Raw genomic sequence first — 19,833 nt, 5'->3', positions numbered from 1 at the left:
AACAAAAGGATGACATTCTTGAGTTCTACAGAGCCCCAGTAAATGCATGAAAGGCTGATTAAATAGATTTTCATAATCACTTTTCTCTGCTGAAAAAATAGGGCATTTTAAACACACAAATGTGTTTGCGAAAGAAGAAACGCTGACAAAGTAATCTAGAAAGTTCCTGATGCTAGATAATCAATTTGCCATTTATAATTGCCTTAACGTTTGTTGTAATAAAGGTCTTTGCTGCATTTAAAAAAGGGGGTTGGACAGTGAAAGTGAATGAGAAAAGGTAGCCTCTTATATGATTTTTAAGCCTAAGGGAGGCTGCTTTAGCTAAAGTGATGGATTCAAATAATTATTGGTTAACTCATTAAAAATGCTAGCTACTGCGAAAAATCATACATTATTAAAGAGTAGAGCAGATTTTCTTTTGTACTATCTGGAAAATTGTTTAAGTGTATTACTGATTATCCAATACTATTACAATTTTGGAGTCTATTTCATTAATTGGTCATTGAGTGTTTTTAACTTCAGTAGGGAAGCTGCCATGGAGTTATAAGCCAGATAAAGTTTAATGGTGGATTGAAATAAATACCTAACCCACACTAGAGTTTTCAGTCATAAAAGATTCAAAAAAATTTCTAGGAAAATTTCTTTGAATTTGCATGCAATTTTTTTTTAATCATTCAAAGAACAAATAGGAGGAATTTGATGTGCTTTTCAAATGTTGATCAGTTAATGTTTTAAACATTGATCCTGTGTAAACACATAGGATAAGGTGTGGAGTTGCTTTTGTGAGATGCAAAAGAGCCTGAAGAAAAAAAGCATTAAAGAATGGAAGAGGAGTGTGTGTGTATATGTGTGTGTGTGTCTGTGTGTGTCCATGTTGTCTTTATTGTCCAACACCTAAGCCAAGAGGATCCTTCCAAGATCAACTTGTTCAATCTTAAAATGAATACTCTTTATAAGAAATGGAAGTCTCCCAAAGAAAGCATATTTTAAGAAAACTCACATTTAAGAAAACTCATAATTGTCCTGTTCCTTGGCATGCACGTTAGGTTCCCTGTGTATTTTCCTTTATTTATGGAGATTTTTTTCTCCAAATATGTGTATTAATATTTTCCATTATTTCCTCCTTTTCTGCCCAAATCCTCAAAGCTCATTTATTTTTCTTCCCTAACATTCCTAACTCCTCATTATTATATCCCATCCATCCATTATATTTCCATTTGATTACATCCAATAAATATAGCTTCTGGGGCCAGGGGATTGCCTGAAATTGGGATTAATGATATGTCATGAGTCTCTCAACCCTTGTTATTTCTGAAACTAGTATCTGACATCACCTCTGCCTGGCTGTGAATACCCTCTGGAGTACATTCCAAGTCCATGATTGAATTTAGGAACCAAAGCTCCATCTCAGATTAATTCATACATAATACTGCCCAAAGTCATAGCTCTGCAACTTCTCACTTGACTGCATTAATTTTGGTCAGTTGGCTACATTCACTTGTGCTTTGTCTAAGATTACCGAAGGCATCCATGGATGGAAGAGACCAAAAAATTGAAAATAACAACCTCTCTATTAACACAGGCTTCTGAGAAATTGTCTATATTTATAGTTAACATTATGTATTGTCTTATTTTCAACCTCCATGCAAAAAGTTTCCAGAACATGATGAATTTGTTAATTCAGTGGTCTTCTTCAATAAACAGTATTTCTTTCAAAAAATGGAGATGGGAACTATTTCTCCTTTTGCTTTCAATGCTGTGTCAGCCAGGGACGCCTGGGTGGCTCAGTGGTTGAGCATCTGTCTTTGGCTCAGGACATGATCCTGGGGTCTTGGGATCGAGTCCCATATTGGGCTCCTCACAAGGAGCCTGCTTCTTCTTCTGCTAGTGTCTCTGCCTCTCTGTGTGTTTCTCATGAATAAATAAAATCTTAAAAAACAAAACAAAACAAAACAAAACAAAACAAAACGCTGTGTCAGCCATTCAGGTCGCCTCATCCCACAGTTACAGTTGAGGAAACTGTCCACAAGATAAAGGATGTGTTTATTCATCTTGACCATTTCTAGGGACATGAGTTTGGTCTGATGTCTCTCCCATAGTATCTGCCAGCTGCCCCAGGGAGACCATGAAGCTGTCTTCAACATGGATCCAATTGCCATAGGGTGGCTTGGGTGAGAAAATGGGGAAGCAACTTTTAGCATATGCTGTACTGATTATAGAAGCCTCACCATTAGGGTCTGGCACACTTCCAAACACGTTCTCTGTGGGATGCAAAAGTACTGGTTCCTGGGAATGCAAAATGACATGAGTCATGTTCCTTACCCTTGCCCATCTAAGTGGGAAGGCAAGTACAAACAAATAATAGAGATGTTCTTTTGTGCCAGGGAGTTCAAACTCTCACCTCAACCTTGCACTTCTGGTTTCCGTTTCTTTCTCTTTTTTTCTCTTTCTCCTCACCAAAGAATTCTCTTTAGATCCTATTTAATTTAGCTTCTGATATGCTTCAGGGTCCCCTCTTCAGCCCCAGGGTAAATCCTAATTCTTCCTAACTATTCACAGGAGTTCTGTGGCCCACGTTAGTGATTAAAATGGGCATTGCTATGTGGTGTAACTCTGGGCTATATCTAATAGATCATAAAGGAAACTCTACTGGGTAGTGTGTGTGTGTGGGGGGTGGGAGTAGGGGGAGGCTTCAGCTGTACAAAGGGCCACAAGACAGGGACTTGCCCTGTGCCACATGTGAATCTTATTTCATAGGGAGGCAATGATCAGGGTGCATAGACATCTTGCAGCCATAAAGGGAGCAAAGAGACAGAAGGCATCTGGGTCTCTGATGACATCAGTGAACTTTTTATTTAATCAACCCTCAACCTCTCTGCTTCTGGACTTCTTGCTGTGATTGGTAATAAATTCCTTAACATTTAAGTCATTAAGTAACAGTACCTCTGGCTGTCTCAATTTATTTTACAAATGAAGAAACTAAGGTTTAGAAGAGTTAACTTACTTAAAGGAAGATTTGAATGAGGTCTATTTGTGAAATGTGATTTCTTTCCATTCTACCACTTAACTTTCATAGGTTTGTGTATGTTTTAAACCAAAACTAAATTATAAAAGGTTACACGTGCTAGGGTTTAAAAGGATAGGAGAGATGGGAAAGCAGAAGGTGACACTCGTCTGGGTTGGTTGTGGCTAAAAGACAAGGGTAAAAACTATGCCTTGAATTATTTCAGGAACTTTTCTGCAGTCCAGAGCATATATGTGAGAAGAGGAGTTGAATAATTATTTGATATGCTCAATCAGATAATTTAATTCATCAGAGGATAGCTAAAACCTCAAATCTATTTTTTTTCTAAACTGAATGAGGATGTTAATTATTCAGAGATATACTACTTTGCCTTGTCCATGAATATGGAACCATTATCTCCCAAATGGATTGGAGTCTGGGAAGATTTATGAGAAGCTGAAAAAGTATAGGTTGAAATGAGTGCATACTGTTCTGTCCTGAGAGAATTTTGTTTTGAGTCATAAGAGTGGATTCCTCAAGGAAAAACAATAATTTAAAACATAATTACTACTTGATGTACTGCCAAGACTATTCAAAACCCTAGAAAAGTGACCATGATAATTAAAAATCAACTCATTCTGTGCATACAGTTCTCTCAATGATCCTATTTATTTTTCCTTCTGGGCATCTTGATGGTCAACAGAGGGGCAATAATGAGCAAAGAAATAGACATAATAATAATAGCATATTGCTAAATTGATTGGTTTTCATACTGTACATTTAATTTTTATAGTTCCTTTGAATGCTCAAAAGACAACATTCCAAATATCAAAATCCTCCTTATTTGAATCTAGACCAGCATTTCTCAGGAATACTAGTTCCTAAAGTGCTCTAGGAAACTAAGTAGGATAGTGACGGTGGGGGAAGAGGGTTGGTTGATCATAATCTCAATGATTGCTACTCTATAAGCTTTTTTCCTATATTCAAAACATACTGCAATAGGAGCCTACCTTTGTTTGTGTCTACCATTTAAAAAACTCATTTGAGTAGGAAGACTCCTTTTTTTCATTAAATACCCTTTATATGAAATAACGTATCTATAGAAAAAGTTTCTACTTGTTCTGTAAGTGCCTGTAAACTAGAAAATCTCATTTCCTAGGTATTGATTTTAACATTTAATTGGATTCTATTGGGTTATACATTGTTTATAACTTTATTTTATAATATTCTTAATTGGCTTTGGGAAGTTTGAATTTCTATATCATCAGTGCTTATATTTTACCCAAAGGCCTCTGGGAGAGTTCTACATTAGATTTATCTATAATTAAAGCAAGGATACTAATAATATCATATGAAGTATAACCAAATTTAACCAATAAATCAAAAAGAATTTCAGACAAAACATCCAGAGCCTGTATTAGAATTTTTATGTACAGTTTCTTGGTTAACTATATGGAATCTTCTTTAATTTCTCTGTAGAAAAATGAAAAATTTTGACTGGTATTAGAATAAGATAACATTGTGAGAATGTGGATTAATATAGTGCAAATCTCAGTAAAGCAATACACGGCTCAGAAGAGTGAGCAAGTTAAAAAAAAACATAAAGATCAGAACATGGTTTCACATGGATAACATAGTTTTAGACCTGAATATTTGAAAATATGTGAATTCTAATATTACTAGCAATTGAATAATTGGAGAGAGAATTGGTTTACTTGGTCAGGAAGCATGTGTATCAGGTGGTGCTGATATGAAACCTTTGTATTGAATTTGGCGATAGCTCTTTGAGCTCTTTCTATATCAAAAAAATAGAGTAGACCCTTCTCTTTCCTAGTAGCTGAAAGCTCCAACTACTGATAACTATTAGCCATTAATATGCTAACACCCCAAAACCAAGCCAACACAATGAAGCCAAATTCTCAAACACATTTGTGCTTATCAAGTTATTCAGAGGGAGGGCAAATGTGTCTCAGGAAGAAATTCATTGGACTAGAAATCCTTAACCACAAAAAGGAATCAAAGAGAAAAACTGAAGAGTATTCTGTAGTTTTATTGTTCCTATTGATACCAAATAATTTTCTTGGAGCTACTATTGTGGTTGTTAGTAAAGTAAATGAATTAATTACGTATCATTCAATAGGTATCAAGACTGATAAAGAAAGCATGGTTTTAGGATCAGGAATTTAAACAAGTTGGAAGATAACAATGAAGATAGTTATGTGAACTGGCACAGTTCAAACACAAATATATCTTTCCTTGCTTTGTTCGCTGAGATGGTCGAGAAGCAGTATTTCCTAATGCAAATTGCTGTTACCCATTCAATTTTTCTCCACTAAAGTAAACCAGAGGTCATTTGGGGAAAAGTCTGATTCCATGGTGGTGCAGAAAGGAGCAAGGTGAGCCTGGAAGATCTTTATGTGCCAGAAAGCAAGGACATTTTCAAAGATCAATGGGTCATGTCAAGAGAATGCAGAAACCAGCCTAAAAAATGTTTCCATTGACCAATGCTGAGACAATTTGTGTATCAAAAAGAGAACAGTGGTTGTGGTTGATGAACCTACATAAAATCTAAAAACCATAAATCCATAAAGATAGGCAGAAAGAAAGAATATATTCTGAGAGAAGGTAAAAAAATAGATTATCCAATCAGTCTTATTATTTAATCATTTTGCTACCATTGCCTCATTTATTATATGACAAATAATACAGATACTAACAAATGTAAACGCATCAGCTAGAAGGCATTTTTGGAGTTAAAAAAGGACAATTGGTAAAATTACTGCATATCATGACTCCCAGGCAGATGAAACCACATACAATGTCCAAAATTTAATTTAACATATACTTAGGTATTTTTAAGAATCTTGTGGTCCTAAGTACATGATAATTGCAAGATGCCATCATGTGCCAGTCTTCATAGTTATATTGTTTAGGATCCTTTCAAATGAAAGATCTTAACTTGAGATTCTGTCGACCTCCTCAAACTTGGATGAGAGAAAAGATTATGTCTTTAATTTAAACCTCTATGTAAAATTTATTCAAGAGACACACAGAATGAGAGAGAGAGAGAGACAGAGACATGGCACAGGGAGAAGCAGGCTCCAAGCAGGGAGCCGGATGTGGGACTCGATCCCTGGTTTCCAGGATCATGCCCTGGGCTGAAGGTGGCGCTAAACCGCTGAGCCACCCGGGCTGCCCTAAACCTCTATGTAAAATTTAATAATCTCTTTAGTTATAAATCCAGGTCACAAGTCACAGCACTACAAGCAGATCTGTGACTCTGCCACCAGCAGAAATTACAGATATTTTCATATCATGTTCCATTGTTGCAAACAGTCACATCATACTATTTATACTAATGTTTAAATTGTGCTCATAGAAACATATACTATTTGATTACAAATTTATTTTTTAATATTTGCTAAAACTATTTTGCTGGAAATTATCTATTTTTTATTATATATTTTATTTTCTTTTATACATTTAACTCTACTCTTAGAAGGGTCCATAGACTTCATCAGAATGCCTAATTGGTCAATGATACCAAATAAGATTAAGATTCCCCTGAGAAGATAAAAAATTAAAAATATTTTGACATTCCTCCCAATGAGAGCTATGGTCTATGGTCTATGCTTTCTCCCTTTGAATCTGGGTAGGTTTGTGATTGTTTTGACAAATAAAGTGACAGCCCAGAACTTCAGAGGTGAAGTACAATAAGGCAATTAACTCTCTTTGTTCTTTGGGACATTTGTTCTTGTAGCCATGATCTTCCATATAAGAAGTCTACCTACCCTGGGCTATTATGCTGTGAGGAAGCCCAAGCTACATGGTGAGGCCTCTTACAGGCCAAAAGGTTATGAATCCTAACTGAACTCAAGTTCTAGACATGCTGGAGAAGCATTCAGATAATTCCAGCACAACGCGTTTGCATTACCCCAGGCACTTATTTGGCAGCTGAAGCCCAAGACACCAGGAAAGAGAAATAAGCCATCTCCTCTTGTGCCCTATCTGAATTCTTGACATATAGAATATGGATCAAAATAACATGGTGGGTGTTTTATGCCACTGAATTTTAGAGTGATTTATTATGCAACAAGAAATGACAAGAATAGAGTTTAGGATGAGCCAAACATGAATCTAGTTAGTTTTTGGCATGCATCTCTCCCAGTAGATAATGTTAGTTGAAATGAAACAGGCTGTGAGTAGCCTGAGAGCCACCCCATTTTTATGAAGAACATACAAATTGCACTTCAACTGACCAGATCTCAGATTATATGGTTCTAACTAGATACTCTCAGATTATATGGAGGCATCCTGAGATAGCCCACTCTAGCTTTCTGGAGGCTACTTTGTTCTCTCTGTTGGAGGGTCATTCCTATTCTAAGCTTTTTTTTTTCACCAAGTGTTGGGTACAAGGCCAATGCCGGATTTGATACCAATACAGCATACATTTATACTGGGATGAATGGATCTTCTTAAGGGATTTAGATGAAAGAACTCCTTATTTGCCATATAATCGAACCCTGTGAAATTCTCTTAAACACCCCTGAATATACATACAGTGCCTGGATCTCCCTTGTCATTATGTTCATAGCTTTGCTGGTCTACCCTGCAACACAAAAAACCCTGCAATATGTCCTTAGACAACAAACCATTGGCACATCTAAGCCTCTCCCAAGGCATAGGGGGGCATCTACAACTTACACAGATCAAATGAGAATTTGGTTGCATTGTGGGTCTTAAAGTCTGGCTATCATATATTAATTTGGGTAATGGAGTGTCTGAAGTAGGAGACTGATATATATTTTTTTAAAGGCCATTTTTTTTTTTTTTTTTTTTTTTTTTTTTTTTACCAGTAGACTTTTTTTTATGAAGTCTTTTCAAGGCTGGTAATTAGAAATCTGTCATACAGAAAGTATTCTGCAAGAAATGCCTTTTGATTATAAAAACACTTTTTAAATTTTTTTTATTTTTTATAAATTTATTTTTTATTGGTGTTCAATTTGCCAACATATAGACTAACACCCAATGCTCATCCCATCAAGTGCCCCCCCGCCCCAGTGCCTGTCACCCATTCACCCCCACCCCCCACCCACCTCCCCTTCCACCACCCCTAGTTCGTTTCCCAGAGTTAGGAGTCTTTCATGTTCTGTCTCCCTGATATTTCCCACTCATTTTTTCTCCTTTCCCCTTTATTCCCTTTCACTATTTTTTATATTCCCCAAATGAATGAGACCATATAATGTTTGTCCTTCTCCGATTGACTTACTTCACTCAGTATAATACCCTCCAGTTCCATCCACGTCGAAGCAAATGGTGGGTATTTGTCGTTTCTAATATAAAAACACGTTTAGCTTATTAAGCTCTGTATTTATTAAAAATGTTAATTTTAAACTAAATTAAGATGATATGTATGTATATATGTGTTTTCTTGTTTTTCTATTTATTTAGGATTTTATGTATTTATTTGAGAGAGAGAGAGCACAAGCAAGAGAGCATAAGCAGGGTTAGCAGCAGAGGGAGAGAGCAAGCTCCCTGCTGAACAGAGAGCCCAATGTTGGGCTTGATTCCAGGACCCTGGAATCATGACCTGAATGGAAGGTAGATGCTTAACTGACTGAGCCACCCAGGTGCTCCTTGTTTTTCTATTTAATGATCTACTAAAAACCATGGCAATGCTCAATTTAGGATCACCTTAGGAAGCACACTGTTGGTTTTTCCTCCATTATTTTAATATTTACAATGAGCTATAGGTTGTCATTCAGGGTTAAATTTGTTTTACATCTAAAGCCTCACTCCACCTTAAGCAAAATTAGCTATTTGCTTTCAACATAAGATATGTAGGCTTTAGAACTTCCTGTACATGAAAACAGTCCAGAGAACTAGGTAGTATTGCCAGTGGATTTGAAGTCCACTGCAGAGGGAGTTCAGTTACACAAAACTTCCATTGACCCAAAGATACCAGACATGATACATTTTAGAAGACTTAAAAACTGAGGAAGAGATATGTTGTGAAGAAGTGATATTGCCTCTGACAGGCAGAACCTCTGGTCCCAGAACTCAGTTCTCAGAGGCGTTTTATAGGAAATGAGAGAAAACACCTTGTGAACAACAGAAAGTAGAGGTTGGTGTAATTTGTTGAGATTGGAGAAAGCCATCGTCAAAGACTTATGAATTCATACCTGTGAGGTAGGTGTTGTGTGAGGAATTGATGAAATAGTGAGAAAGGGGCTGAGACATATCTTCATTCAAATCCAGTTTCTCAGGTGAAACGACTCCATTTTCTTCTCCACTCAGATAGCGCATAAAGCCATCCACTGAAATCTGTCCTGGAAGAAATGAAGAATTAAGAATGTGAGTGGGTCCTTTCTATGGGTTGCTGGTACCACGCTGCTTGAACTTTTTTTTTCCCTCTCCAGAAAGCTCTGGTATATCCAAGGTAGAAGATAGTAGCCACAATTGCATTTTAACATGGATAACTGTAGTCAAGGATTACCTTATTTCACTACAACTACCTCCCAATGCCACGGATAATGGAGAAAAATGTATTTACATGAACCTAACTGACTTTCAGGGAATTTAAATACCTAAACACCAATCTCTTGTTTTTAAATTAAAAATGGTTATCAACTTTACGGATGGACGTCAAAATGTTATTTATGCTTACCTCTGGGTAATATAATTAGGAGTGAATTTCCAAATTTTCTGTTATGTATATGTTATTTTTATAATCAAAAAAGTTATTCACTAGTTGCTTAATTATTTAAAATGAAATAGGAGTGTTTTCAGTTAGTGAGCTTTTTCTCTGAAACAGAAACTACAGATGACCACAAATAAGTATCTCCTAAGAATAAAAATCAAATGCTTATAAACAAGGAAGTCCTTAAATTTCTTATTTAGAATGACTTTACTTCAAATGAAATAAATATGACTCACACTTTAGTTTACTTGGATCCTATTTAAATTTTTTGCTTTTGTTGTAACCTTTCTGAAGTGACTAATGCTAAATATTCAGATTATCCTTTATCTTTATCTCAGTAATCTTTATGGAATGCCAGAGAGGACATCCTCACTGTTTTCATCTATTACCACAGTTTGTTCCCTCATCCTTAACAATCAGAACCTCAAAAACCCAGCACATTTGTGACCAGTGGAGATGTTGCTTGTAAACAGAGGGTAGCAGTTCTTTCTTCTTACTGAAACAGTTTTGTATTAACATGAAAGTGGTATATGTTCACTGGAATAAAAATTAGATAATGGGATAAACAGAAAGGAAATATAAAACCTCTAGACATGCCTAACTCTTTCTTCAGACCCAGTGATGTTACAATCTTGGTGTGTATGCTTCCAGGGGGATAAAAAAGTGTGTGCGTGTAATTCTTTTATGAAGGTGCAATCATTTAGTAACTGTATTAGGTTAACCTTAATTAGATTAAGAACCTTTGTGTTAGTGGAACAATATATAATAAAAATTGTCATGTAATCTATAATATTTGTATTTTATAAGATATGTAACCATAGCATGACTAAAAAATATTCCATTACCATTGGACATTAAAGTTGTTTCTAATTTTCCCTAGTATAAATGACATCGTAGTGAATACTCTGACAGTTAAACCTTTGTTCAAACTCTTAATTATTTCCTTAGGATGAATTCCCAGGAATAGAACAGCTGGTTCAAAGATGATGCACATTTTTAAGTCTTTTAGTATACATAACTAACTTGCTTTCTATTAAAGTTCTAGCAAGCTACTCTTTCACCGGTATTTTTTCCTTCTCTTCAATCCTATACCAAACTCATAGGTAAAAGCATGATATATGATAATTCTAATTTTTATTGAACATTTATTATTAAATTATAAGTGGTATGTCATCTGTAAGTGGCAAAGCTAGTATAGACTATTTACCACAATGTAAATCTTATTTATTTGGGAGAGAGAGAAAGAGAGAGAATGCATGAGGGGAGGAGCAGAGGGAAAGGCAAAAGAGAGAAGCAGACTCCTGCTGAGTGTGGAGCCTGACTCGGGGCTCCATCCTGGGACGCTCCATCCTCGGATGCCAAGATCACAACCCAAGCGGAAATCGAGAGTTGGACACCTAACTGACTGAGCCACCTAGGTGCCCCTGTAAATCTTTTTACACCCAATAAGTTTCTCAGAATAACTGATGAATATTTTTCCCAATTCTGGAAACATTATAACTAAATTCCTTTAATATTTTTCAGGAATAAGTAAACTAAAAAAATAAATTTTGTCACTGGCTCTTGATGAGTGAAGCTAGGTTTTATAAAAGACAAACCTTCCTAAACAAACTGAAATGGGAATAATAATTTTACTATGAACTTCTTAAAAGTCAGTTCTAACATATACCTTGATAATTTTAACAATGACAAAAGGAAAAAGCATCATGAAGGTCTCGTGCGTTAGAAATGAGAAATATACCAAAAGGTCCTCATAGTGCTATGTTTGTGTGTTTATTTGAAAGATTTTATTTTTTAAGTAATGTCTATACCCAATGTGGTGCTCAAACTCATAAACCCTGAAATCAAGAGCCGCATGCTCCACTGACTGAGCCCACCAGGCACCCCTGTTTGTGTGGATTTTTAATAGATGCTATAGTTTGTACCTCCAAATCACCACCACGTAACAAAATGATTGTCCCGAACATGCTACCATTGATGAGAGCACTTCGGTTACTGCACTGAAGACTTTGTTTTAAAATTCATTTACAGTGAAATGCGTATAACCTTTCAGACTGGTTTCATTTTGGAAACAAACCAAAATCAATGCCACTTAGAGTCAAAGCTATTTCAATAGATGGCTTTAAAACTATTTTGGAGTATAAAACTCATTAGAAATAAATTAAAAAAAAAACAACTAATTTCTTCATTGTCTTCCCTTTTTTGGTAACAAGTCCATCTTGGCAGCTTCTCAAACTAGTGCCATTCCTCCCTCCCCATTTCCTTTCCTTCTTCTCTCATTGTTTTCCACTTTGCTACTGTCTTGTTTAACAAAAATTTATTGAATGTCTGCCATGTGATGCGTACACAGAAAAACAAAGCATAGGGAAGCGTGGCCTCTGCCTTCATATAGCACACAATCTAATAGAAAATAAGATCGATCACACCTTGGAAGCCAGGTGTGAATTCTTCTGGAGCAGGGTGTGTTTTATATCTCTGTCATCCCTGGAATCTACCACAATGCTTTGTGCACAGTAGGTATTAAATCAGTCTTTTTTTTTGGCGAATTAGTGATTCAAAATAGGAATAAATTCATTTCAAACTGGAAAATCACCAAGGATAGCATAATTTTGATTCTTTTATCAGATTAGGTCAAATCATATGAAATTGCTAATTTTGGCATTTTTAACCTCTGCAAATGACAATTTCAAATAACTCAGTCTCTAGCTACAGTTTTTCTCAGAAGTCAAGCAGGAAAGGCAGTTATTTCTTTAGGGGCCAGCAAAGAAAAAGTAATGTGACTGATGGAATAATGTGCACACCAGGGAACTGTAGAGTGTGGAAAACTCACGAGTGAACGTTCCTTCTGAAGGCATACAAATGACAGCAATAAAATATTATGGGACTAAACAAACTGTTTTTATGGTGCTGGTGACTCTCAGGCTGTCACTTCATGTCTGTTATCTTGCAGGAATAAATGTGCTTTGGTCCGATTAGCAGCTTCAGAGAGCGATTAAAAAAAAAGCAAATATAGTGAGGATGATTAATTTTAACTTTAGCATCAATGTCCATTTATTGTGTTTAGTGCCTTCTGGGGAATTATGTTGTGAAAAATTCTGAGCTACACTTATGATTAATTTTGATGTATTTCATGGGTGCAGAACAGAGGAGTGGGGATATATATAAACTATGTATTTGTTATTCTCAAATGAGGGTATTATAATTAAGGTCAAGTTATACTTCACAATATGCCAAAGAACATGTGTCAAAACTTTTATTGAATCCATTAATGAGAAAACCAGGATGATGAAAAAGCCTTTTCAAAGAGGGCTATGAGATACTAATACATACATATGTGCATGTTAGCACATCACCCAAACAAAAAAAACCCAGCCTATAAAAATATTTCTAAATTGAATATAAAGCTGGTTAATGTTCCATAGGTCAATTAAGCATAATTTTTATTATCTTCTCTAACTTTACAATTTTATAGGAGTTGAAGATTTTGACATAATTTTTTAGTTTAAAGTCAGTAAAAAAAATAAGAGTTGAGTGAATCATTGTGAGGATTATTTACGATTAATTATATTAAATAATTTAAAACCCCCCAGTGAAGGAATTACCTAACTTTGAATGAGAACAGTGCAGGAGTTTGGTGGACGGTTCAGAATATGATTGCAGATTGCAGGTGAGCAGGCTCTTGGGAGCAAATTTTCAACCCCAAAGCTTGGCTTTGCTAACAAAGGAGCAAATGTGCAAGACTTTGATGGATCAAATGACTAGGCAGAGATGTGTCAAAGTCAAGAAAAGCCAACAAAACAGTAAGGTTAAGGAGTAGTAGGCTTATAAGTCATGAGGGTCAGGAGTTCATTCGCAAAAAATGCAGATTTTTTGGGGGGCATAATGAAGTAGCTTCAAAAATTGTTCTGAGGCACTGGGACAGAAAGCAGACTCTTGGAGGATTTTCCTTTGTTGCATGTAACCCACAGCTAGGTAATAGCTGTTGCTGTTGACTTAAATGTATTAGTCTTTCTTCCTCCATCAACCTTGCACTGTTTTTGCAAAACTGCTTACAATTATTTTCCTGGTCCACTGAGGAGCACAGAAACATGAAAAACCTTGATAATTAAGATAGGAAACATTGTTTTTCTAAACAAATTAATAGCAGAACAAGAGATCGAGCTTCCAATTCTGTCAGCAGTAACTGATCAGGGATAAATTCCTCAACCACAGGATGGGCAAACTATATGGGCTCTTTGGTCTCTTCTACTTCTACACTTCAGTGAGTTCAAGTAGTTTAATATCTTAGAGATGAGTACTAGCTAAATTAAAACAAACTGTCCCATATTAGGATGACATTAGGAAACATCAAACCACAACTAAAAGCAATACTACAATTTTCTGGAATAAAATCAAGAAGAGAAGTTAAGTCCAAAAGGATAAGGCCAGCTTACAAAGGCTACAAGTAAAACCCTTTGCATATTTTCTTCATAGAAGAATGGTACATTTCTAATTGGACATGTCACTCCTATAATGGCGCCTACTACAGTAGGAAAAATATAACCTCCTTAAGGAATAGGGAAGACACTGTTCTATGAAACTTTTCTGTTCAGAAGTTGTGGTGTTCAAAGAAAAAGGAAACTGGTGAGGCAAGAGTAGAAAGATCTGACTTCAGTGGGGAGAGACCATCTTGAAAGAGATGAAAGAGGCAAGTGGCATGACAAAATGGTGGTCCCCAAGGGCCATTGCTATGTTTCATAATTCTTCAGCAATATCTTTGCTGAAAAGAGACTGTCGTGCAGTGTTGCATAAAAGCCATGGCCAGCAACCGTACCTCTGCCTCTTTCTGCTTCCCTCCCTCCCAGGGGGCAGATAATGACTGAGGTTCCACTGGTGTCCTCCTGAGCATGTCAGGAAGGCAGAAATTTGAAATTCTATTGTGACAAAATGAGACCTTCCAGGGATGCTTTAAAACCATGGAGTGTATCCTTTGACACTCTGCTGGATTCATCTCATGCAGAGGCTCTTGTATATTTACTGAGGTATGAGCTACTCTGATGCCTTCTCTAAATCTGGGACCATCCCATGAGTTTCAGGAACAATTAAGAATAAGGAGGATCTGTGTCTACACAAGGGAGCTCTGGAGACGAGGACAGATATAAAGAGTGGGGTGGACTGATTATCTCACCTTTTTAGGTCCTAACCTTTACCTACTTTATCTACTGGCTTCTTAGAAAGCTACATCAACAGAACTTTCTTCCATAAAATCCTGTTCCAGGCATCTAAGAAAAGATGTTTCAGATCAAGTCTCTCCAGAAAGAACAAGAAATTGTGACCTTACCCTGAAGTTGGGGTCGCCCTTGCTGGTGTTGTTAATGAGCACATTTTTAGTGAGAGCCCAACTGTCTGTGTCCAAGGTTGAGAAGAACAAGAATGTATCTACCAGCGTCCTGACCTTCAAGACTTAAAAAACATAGCATGTACAATTCCTTTTTGATGCTCTTTGATGTGCAGTTCAGGTTTCTATTCATTTAGTGTAATGTCCTAATGTAAATATAGCTAAAGAGTTTGGAGTCCCATTTAGCAGACAAACTAATTTCATGTTGGCCACATAGGAACCTTCTGGTCCAACTCATTGTGGTCTAGGTCTGCTCCATTTTTTCATTTACCATTCTGCTGCCAAAGTCTGGCTGAAGATGGAGTAAAATTGGCTGATTATAATTGCTAATGGACTGAATTTGGAAGGAGGGAAAAAGGAGAGGCTGAGTGTGGCCAGTTGGTGGAATGGCAAAGGTACAGTTAGGAAGCCACCCAACTGATTTGCTTTTGATGTACAGACAGTAATGCAGGAGATATCTATGGGGAAAACAGTATGGTCCACAAGCAATAGGAAAGGGTAGTTTTCTAAATTTAAATATATTTCATAGCTGCTGTTCAGAATCACTTCTACTCTGATGGATAATAGAAACAAGCTCCCTCATTTCTGTTTGGTTAGAAGCCAATGCTTCTAAATCTTTTAGTTGATACTTTTGGTATTTACCCTTATATCTCAAAATAATATGCTTGTAGTACTATTTTTTGACTTCCTACTATGGGAGATGAGAATATTATTTTTTCTTCTCTGTATCCCACAGCATTTGTACACATTCTTCTCATCCTTCTGAAATAGTTACATTATAATTTAGTTGGATCAGTATTCAGTGCTTATGTTATCATGACTATGTATTCTATTCAGGGCTGAGTCATATAGTAAACCAATAATTATTTTTCTTTCCATGCACAATTTTAAATTTTCCCTGTAGTTAATAATTGTCTTGTTTTGTCATTTGCTTAATTTCTTTGCACACATCTCAAATCCAACTTCAAATTCCCCACTAGTTATCTAAACATGTTTACAATATGTTCAAATACAACACATGCTCTCCCAGTTTCACTTTCTTGAAGAAGTCTTTTTGGAGCCTTATGACCTACTCCAACCTAGGTTGATCAACTTCTATTTCTTTCACTAGTATTTTTAATTGAATCTCTCTTATTTTTTATATACCATGAGTTTCTCTTTTATGGTTAGCCTTTTAATTTTATTTTTTATTTTTTTAATATTTTATTATTCATGAGAGACACAGAGAGAGAGGCAGAGATATATGCAGAAAGAGAAGCAGGCTCCCTATGGGGAGCCTGATGCAGGACTTGATCCTAGGACACCGGGATCCTCAACCACTGAGCCATATTTGTCAGTAGATTCCTAGAAAGGGTTCATGAGTGTGAAAGTATTTGAGCCTTTTTGTCTAAAATGGCTTCATGACACTCACACACTTGATTGCTAGATTACCTACGTATAATATTCTAGGATGGAAAATATTTTTCCTTTAAATTTTTGTGGGAAAATTTGCTTCATTGCCTTTAACTTTTAGTGTGGCTATTAAGAGGTTTGAAGATTTACTGATTCACCATCCTTAAAACAGACACGTGGCTTATTTTTTAAAAAATTGTTTATTTTGTCTTTCTGGAAATTTCTAGCATCTTATTCAGTCCCAGTTTCCTGAAATTTTGTAACACTGTGCTTTGGTATAGGTTTATCTTTATCTTCTGGGCTGGGCACTCTTTGATCCCTTTTAATATGAAAGCTATTATTCTTTTATTTGAAGCATTTCATGAATTATCTTTATGATAATTTCCTCTGTTCTGTCTTTCTGGAACATTATTTAGGCAAATTTGCATATTAATATACCCTCTTTCTTATTTTTAATTTTATTTCTTTGTTCTACTTTCTGGGAGATTTCCTCAGCTTTTTCCCCAACACTTCTTTTAGTCTTTTGTTTCTCCTGCCTTCTTTTCAATGTCTAAGAGCCAGTTTGTGTTCTATGATATTTCTTTAAAAAAATAGCATTGTATTCTTTTCTGATAGTGCAATATGTTTTATTACCTTTCTAAGTATATAAATAATATATCTAAAGTTTTTCTTCTAACTTCATAACAATTGTTTTAACTGTAGTTACATATTTTCCTTATTTCTACCTTTTAAAAGATTTTATTTATTTATTTGAGAGAGAGATAGGGAGTGAGAGAGAGATAAGGAGCAAGGGGAGGGGCAGAGGGAGAAGCAGACCCCCCCCCTGGGTAGGGAGCCTGACATGGAGCTTGATCCTGGGACTCTGGGATCATGACCTGAGCTGAAGGCACAGGCTTAACCAGTTGAGCCACTCAGGTGCTCCTCCTTATTTTTATTAAAAAAATTTTTTTTTCCTCATATGTCTAGTAATTTTTAGTTTTCTGTTCAGATTTCAAATTGGTAAACTTAAAAGTTTAATTTGATTTGTGAATGCATCTGGATAACTGACTTTACATTGAAAATAAATTTTCATTGTAGAGGGATCAGTCTTTGTCTCTTTGGAGCAGCCCCTAATGTCAATACATTTAGGTCTTTCATCTTGTGCTGATCTGCATCCTGAGACATCTACTTAACCACTTGTCAGGAGAGTGCAGGCCTGGATACTGCATTCCAGAGCACATAGGGAAAGAAGGATGGAGGACTCAGCACTCAGTACGTTTATTTATACATAACATATATAACTTTTATCTCCAATTTTCAGTGTGGTAGCCCTGCCTTCACCTGGGACTGCATCATCCTCAGACCTTCTGTTTTCTTGTCTCCAGAGAGTACACCTTTCGTCTTTATCCAGGTGGGAGTTCTGACTATTCCTTAAACAATAGTCAACCAGGCCTCCTTATTTTAGGCTGTACCTCTATATCCACTTCCAGATGAACCTAAAATCATCAATTTTTAAGTCTTTTTAAGATTTCATGGAATAATTCATATTGGTTTCCAGCTTTTCACATGACAGGTGTATGATCAGTTTTCTCAGAACTATTATAGCTATAAGCATATAGCTAGCTGCCAACATTATGTAATTGTTATCTTTTATTCTATTGTCTCCACCCTTGCCAGATTATGCCTTTAAAAACCATTTCCTTTAATGCAATTTTAGTGTGGTTTCAAGAGAATTTAATTTAGATGAATATATTCAGACCATCATATTTCTCCTGATATTCCACTGTTTTTCTACTACACCAGATTGTTGAATTTTTAAGTTTAAAAAGTCAGAATTCACATGCTATATCCCTTGATCTTACTATTTTTAGGTAAAATTGAATCACATGGGAGGAACTAAAGGTCTTCTGTCATAGACTGACTTTGCCTGGTCAGAGACCTACCATGGGTCTCCCTGGTTTTCTTTTACTTACATCTTTCTAGTGAAGAGTAAGCGGTGCCTAATATCTCCTTGCAGAGGGCCCTCAATGGGTAATGTGACACTTAGGTTTTTCCGAGTAGAGTGTAGTCAGAGTCACAGAAGCAGTCTGAGCTCTTAGCTACTTATCAGCTAGAAAGGTATTTCATCCCCTGGGCTTCTCTTGCCAACCTCACAAGGCTGCTTGTGTTGAACAGGTATGGGAGTGTTTCTATGAGGGTGCCAATATCCACACGTTTCTAAGGTAGTCATGACTGAGACAAGCTGGGCTTTGATTTTATGAGTGCCGGTGAATTGTCCATCTCCTCTTACGGTGGTCACGGTATGTGTCCCTCATGATTTCATTCAATCAGAAGAAAGTCCACCCAGATTTAATTTGATTTAATGTAATTCTATTTCCCAAGTCTCTCATGTAAAATTACAATTTGAGTTCAAAGCATTGCTTGAGAAATTACCTGATTAAATCTAAAAAATATTTAAGGAGACTACTGGAACTAAATTCTAAGGCAGCTGAAATAAATTGGATATTCAATTCTGGGATAGTTGGGAGTATTTAACAGATGAGAAATTTCCTCTCTTCCTTTCCAAGTCCTCTCACCCTTCTCCAGTAAACACAGCAACAAAACATTCTAACTTTGCCTCAGGGAAGGGAGGGGTGGCAGAGAACAGAGCACTAAAGGTATCTTTTCTTCTTGGTTCCGAGGGCACTCTGACCAAGACTTCCCTGTTCCAAGTTTAGAGGAAGTTCCAGACAAGTATCATGTCCTGAAGAGAGAAGGCTGTGACTCCTTTCCCTGGAGATGCTCCAGAAAGTTCTAAGCTCTGGTGTGTCCCAGTGGCCAGAAACAGTAGATAGGTTTTATTTTTATTCCCTCCCTCTGCCTAGCCTCTGGCAGAGGCACTAATCAGACAGCATTAAATGTCTAAAGCCATCAAAATAGACTAGAAAGAGGGTACTAGGATAATTCAGAATAGGCCAAATCAATTCTTAAACAATAGAAGAGTTTCTTGTACTTCATTACATTGCAGTGACAAGTTACCTGCCCTGTCAATACCCTCTCCTCTTTGCCTTCTTTGTTCAGCCCTGTGGAATTTCTTTTTAAATTCACGAGTAAGAAATGTATCTGAAATAAATCCATAGGCCTTCATCTTCTACCTGCAAGCTTATGAAAGTGACTTTTGATAAGGTCAGATAACACAAGCTGATGTTCCTCGGCGCACTGAAACTACTAAACCTGGTGGTGAGTCCTCAGCACCATACTTTCTCATGATGCTTTACAGGAGCTGTATGACCAGGGGAGGAAAAAAGTACAGCAGGGCATGCTCAAAAGCTAATCTCTAAATAGAATTCATGGCACATTATTAAGGTGCCATGAAATTCCCTCTGTCAGGCTCTTTTCTAT

At 36.5% G+C, this 19,833-nt stretch overlaps 1 protein-coding gene across 2 annotated transcripts in view; it reads right to left on the bottom strand.

Annotated features, from left to right (window-relative positions):
* Positions 1–19,833, bottom strand: part of PLCB1 (phospholipase C beta 1) — a 669,180-nt gene that overhangs the window by 175,452 nt on the left and 473,895 nt on the right. For both annotated transcript variants that reach the window (XM_026012292.2, XM_026012291.2), the window contains exon 10: positions 9,187–9,333. In XM_026012292.2, the coding sequence (XP_025868077.1) occupies positions 9,187–9,333 (147 nt within the window). The remainder of the gene's footprint in view (positions 1–9,186; positions 9,334–19,833) is intronic.

The sequence above is a fragment of the Vulpes vulpes genome, chromosome 14 (genome assembly GCF_048418805.1).
Source record: "Vulpes vulpes isolate BD-2025 chromosome 14, VulVul3, whole genome shotgun sequence".
Classification (NCBI taxonomy): Eukaryota; Metazoa; Chordata; class Mammalia; order Carnivora; family Canidae; genus Vulpes; species Vulpes vulpes.
The sequence above is the reverse complement of the archived record's forward strand: the minus strand, read 5'-3'. Positions and strand labels throughout refer to the sequence as shown.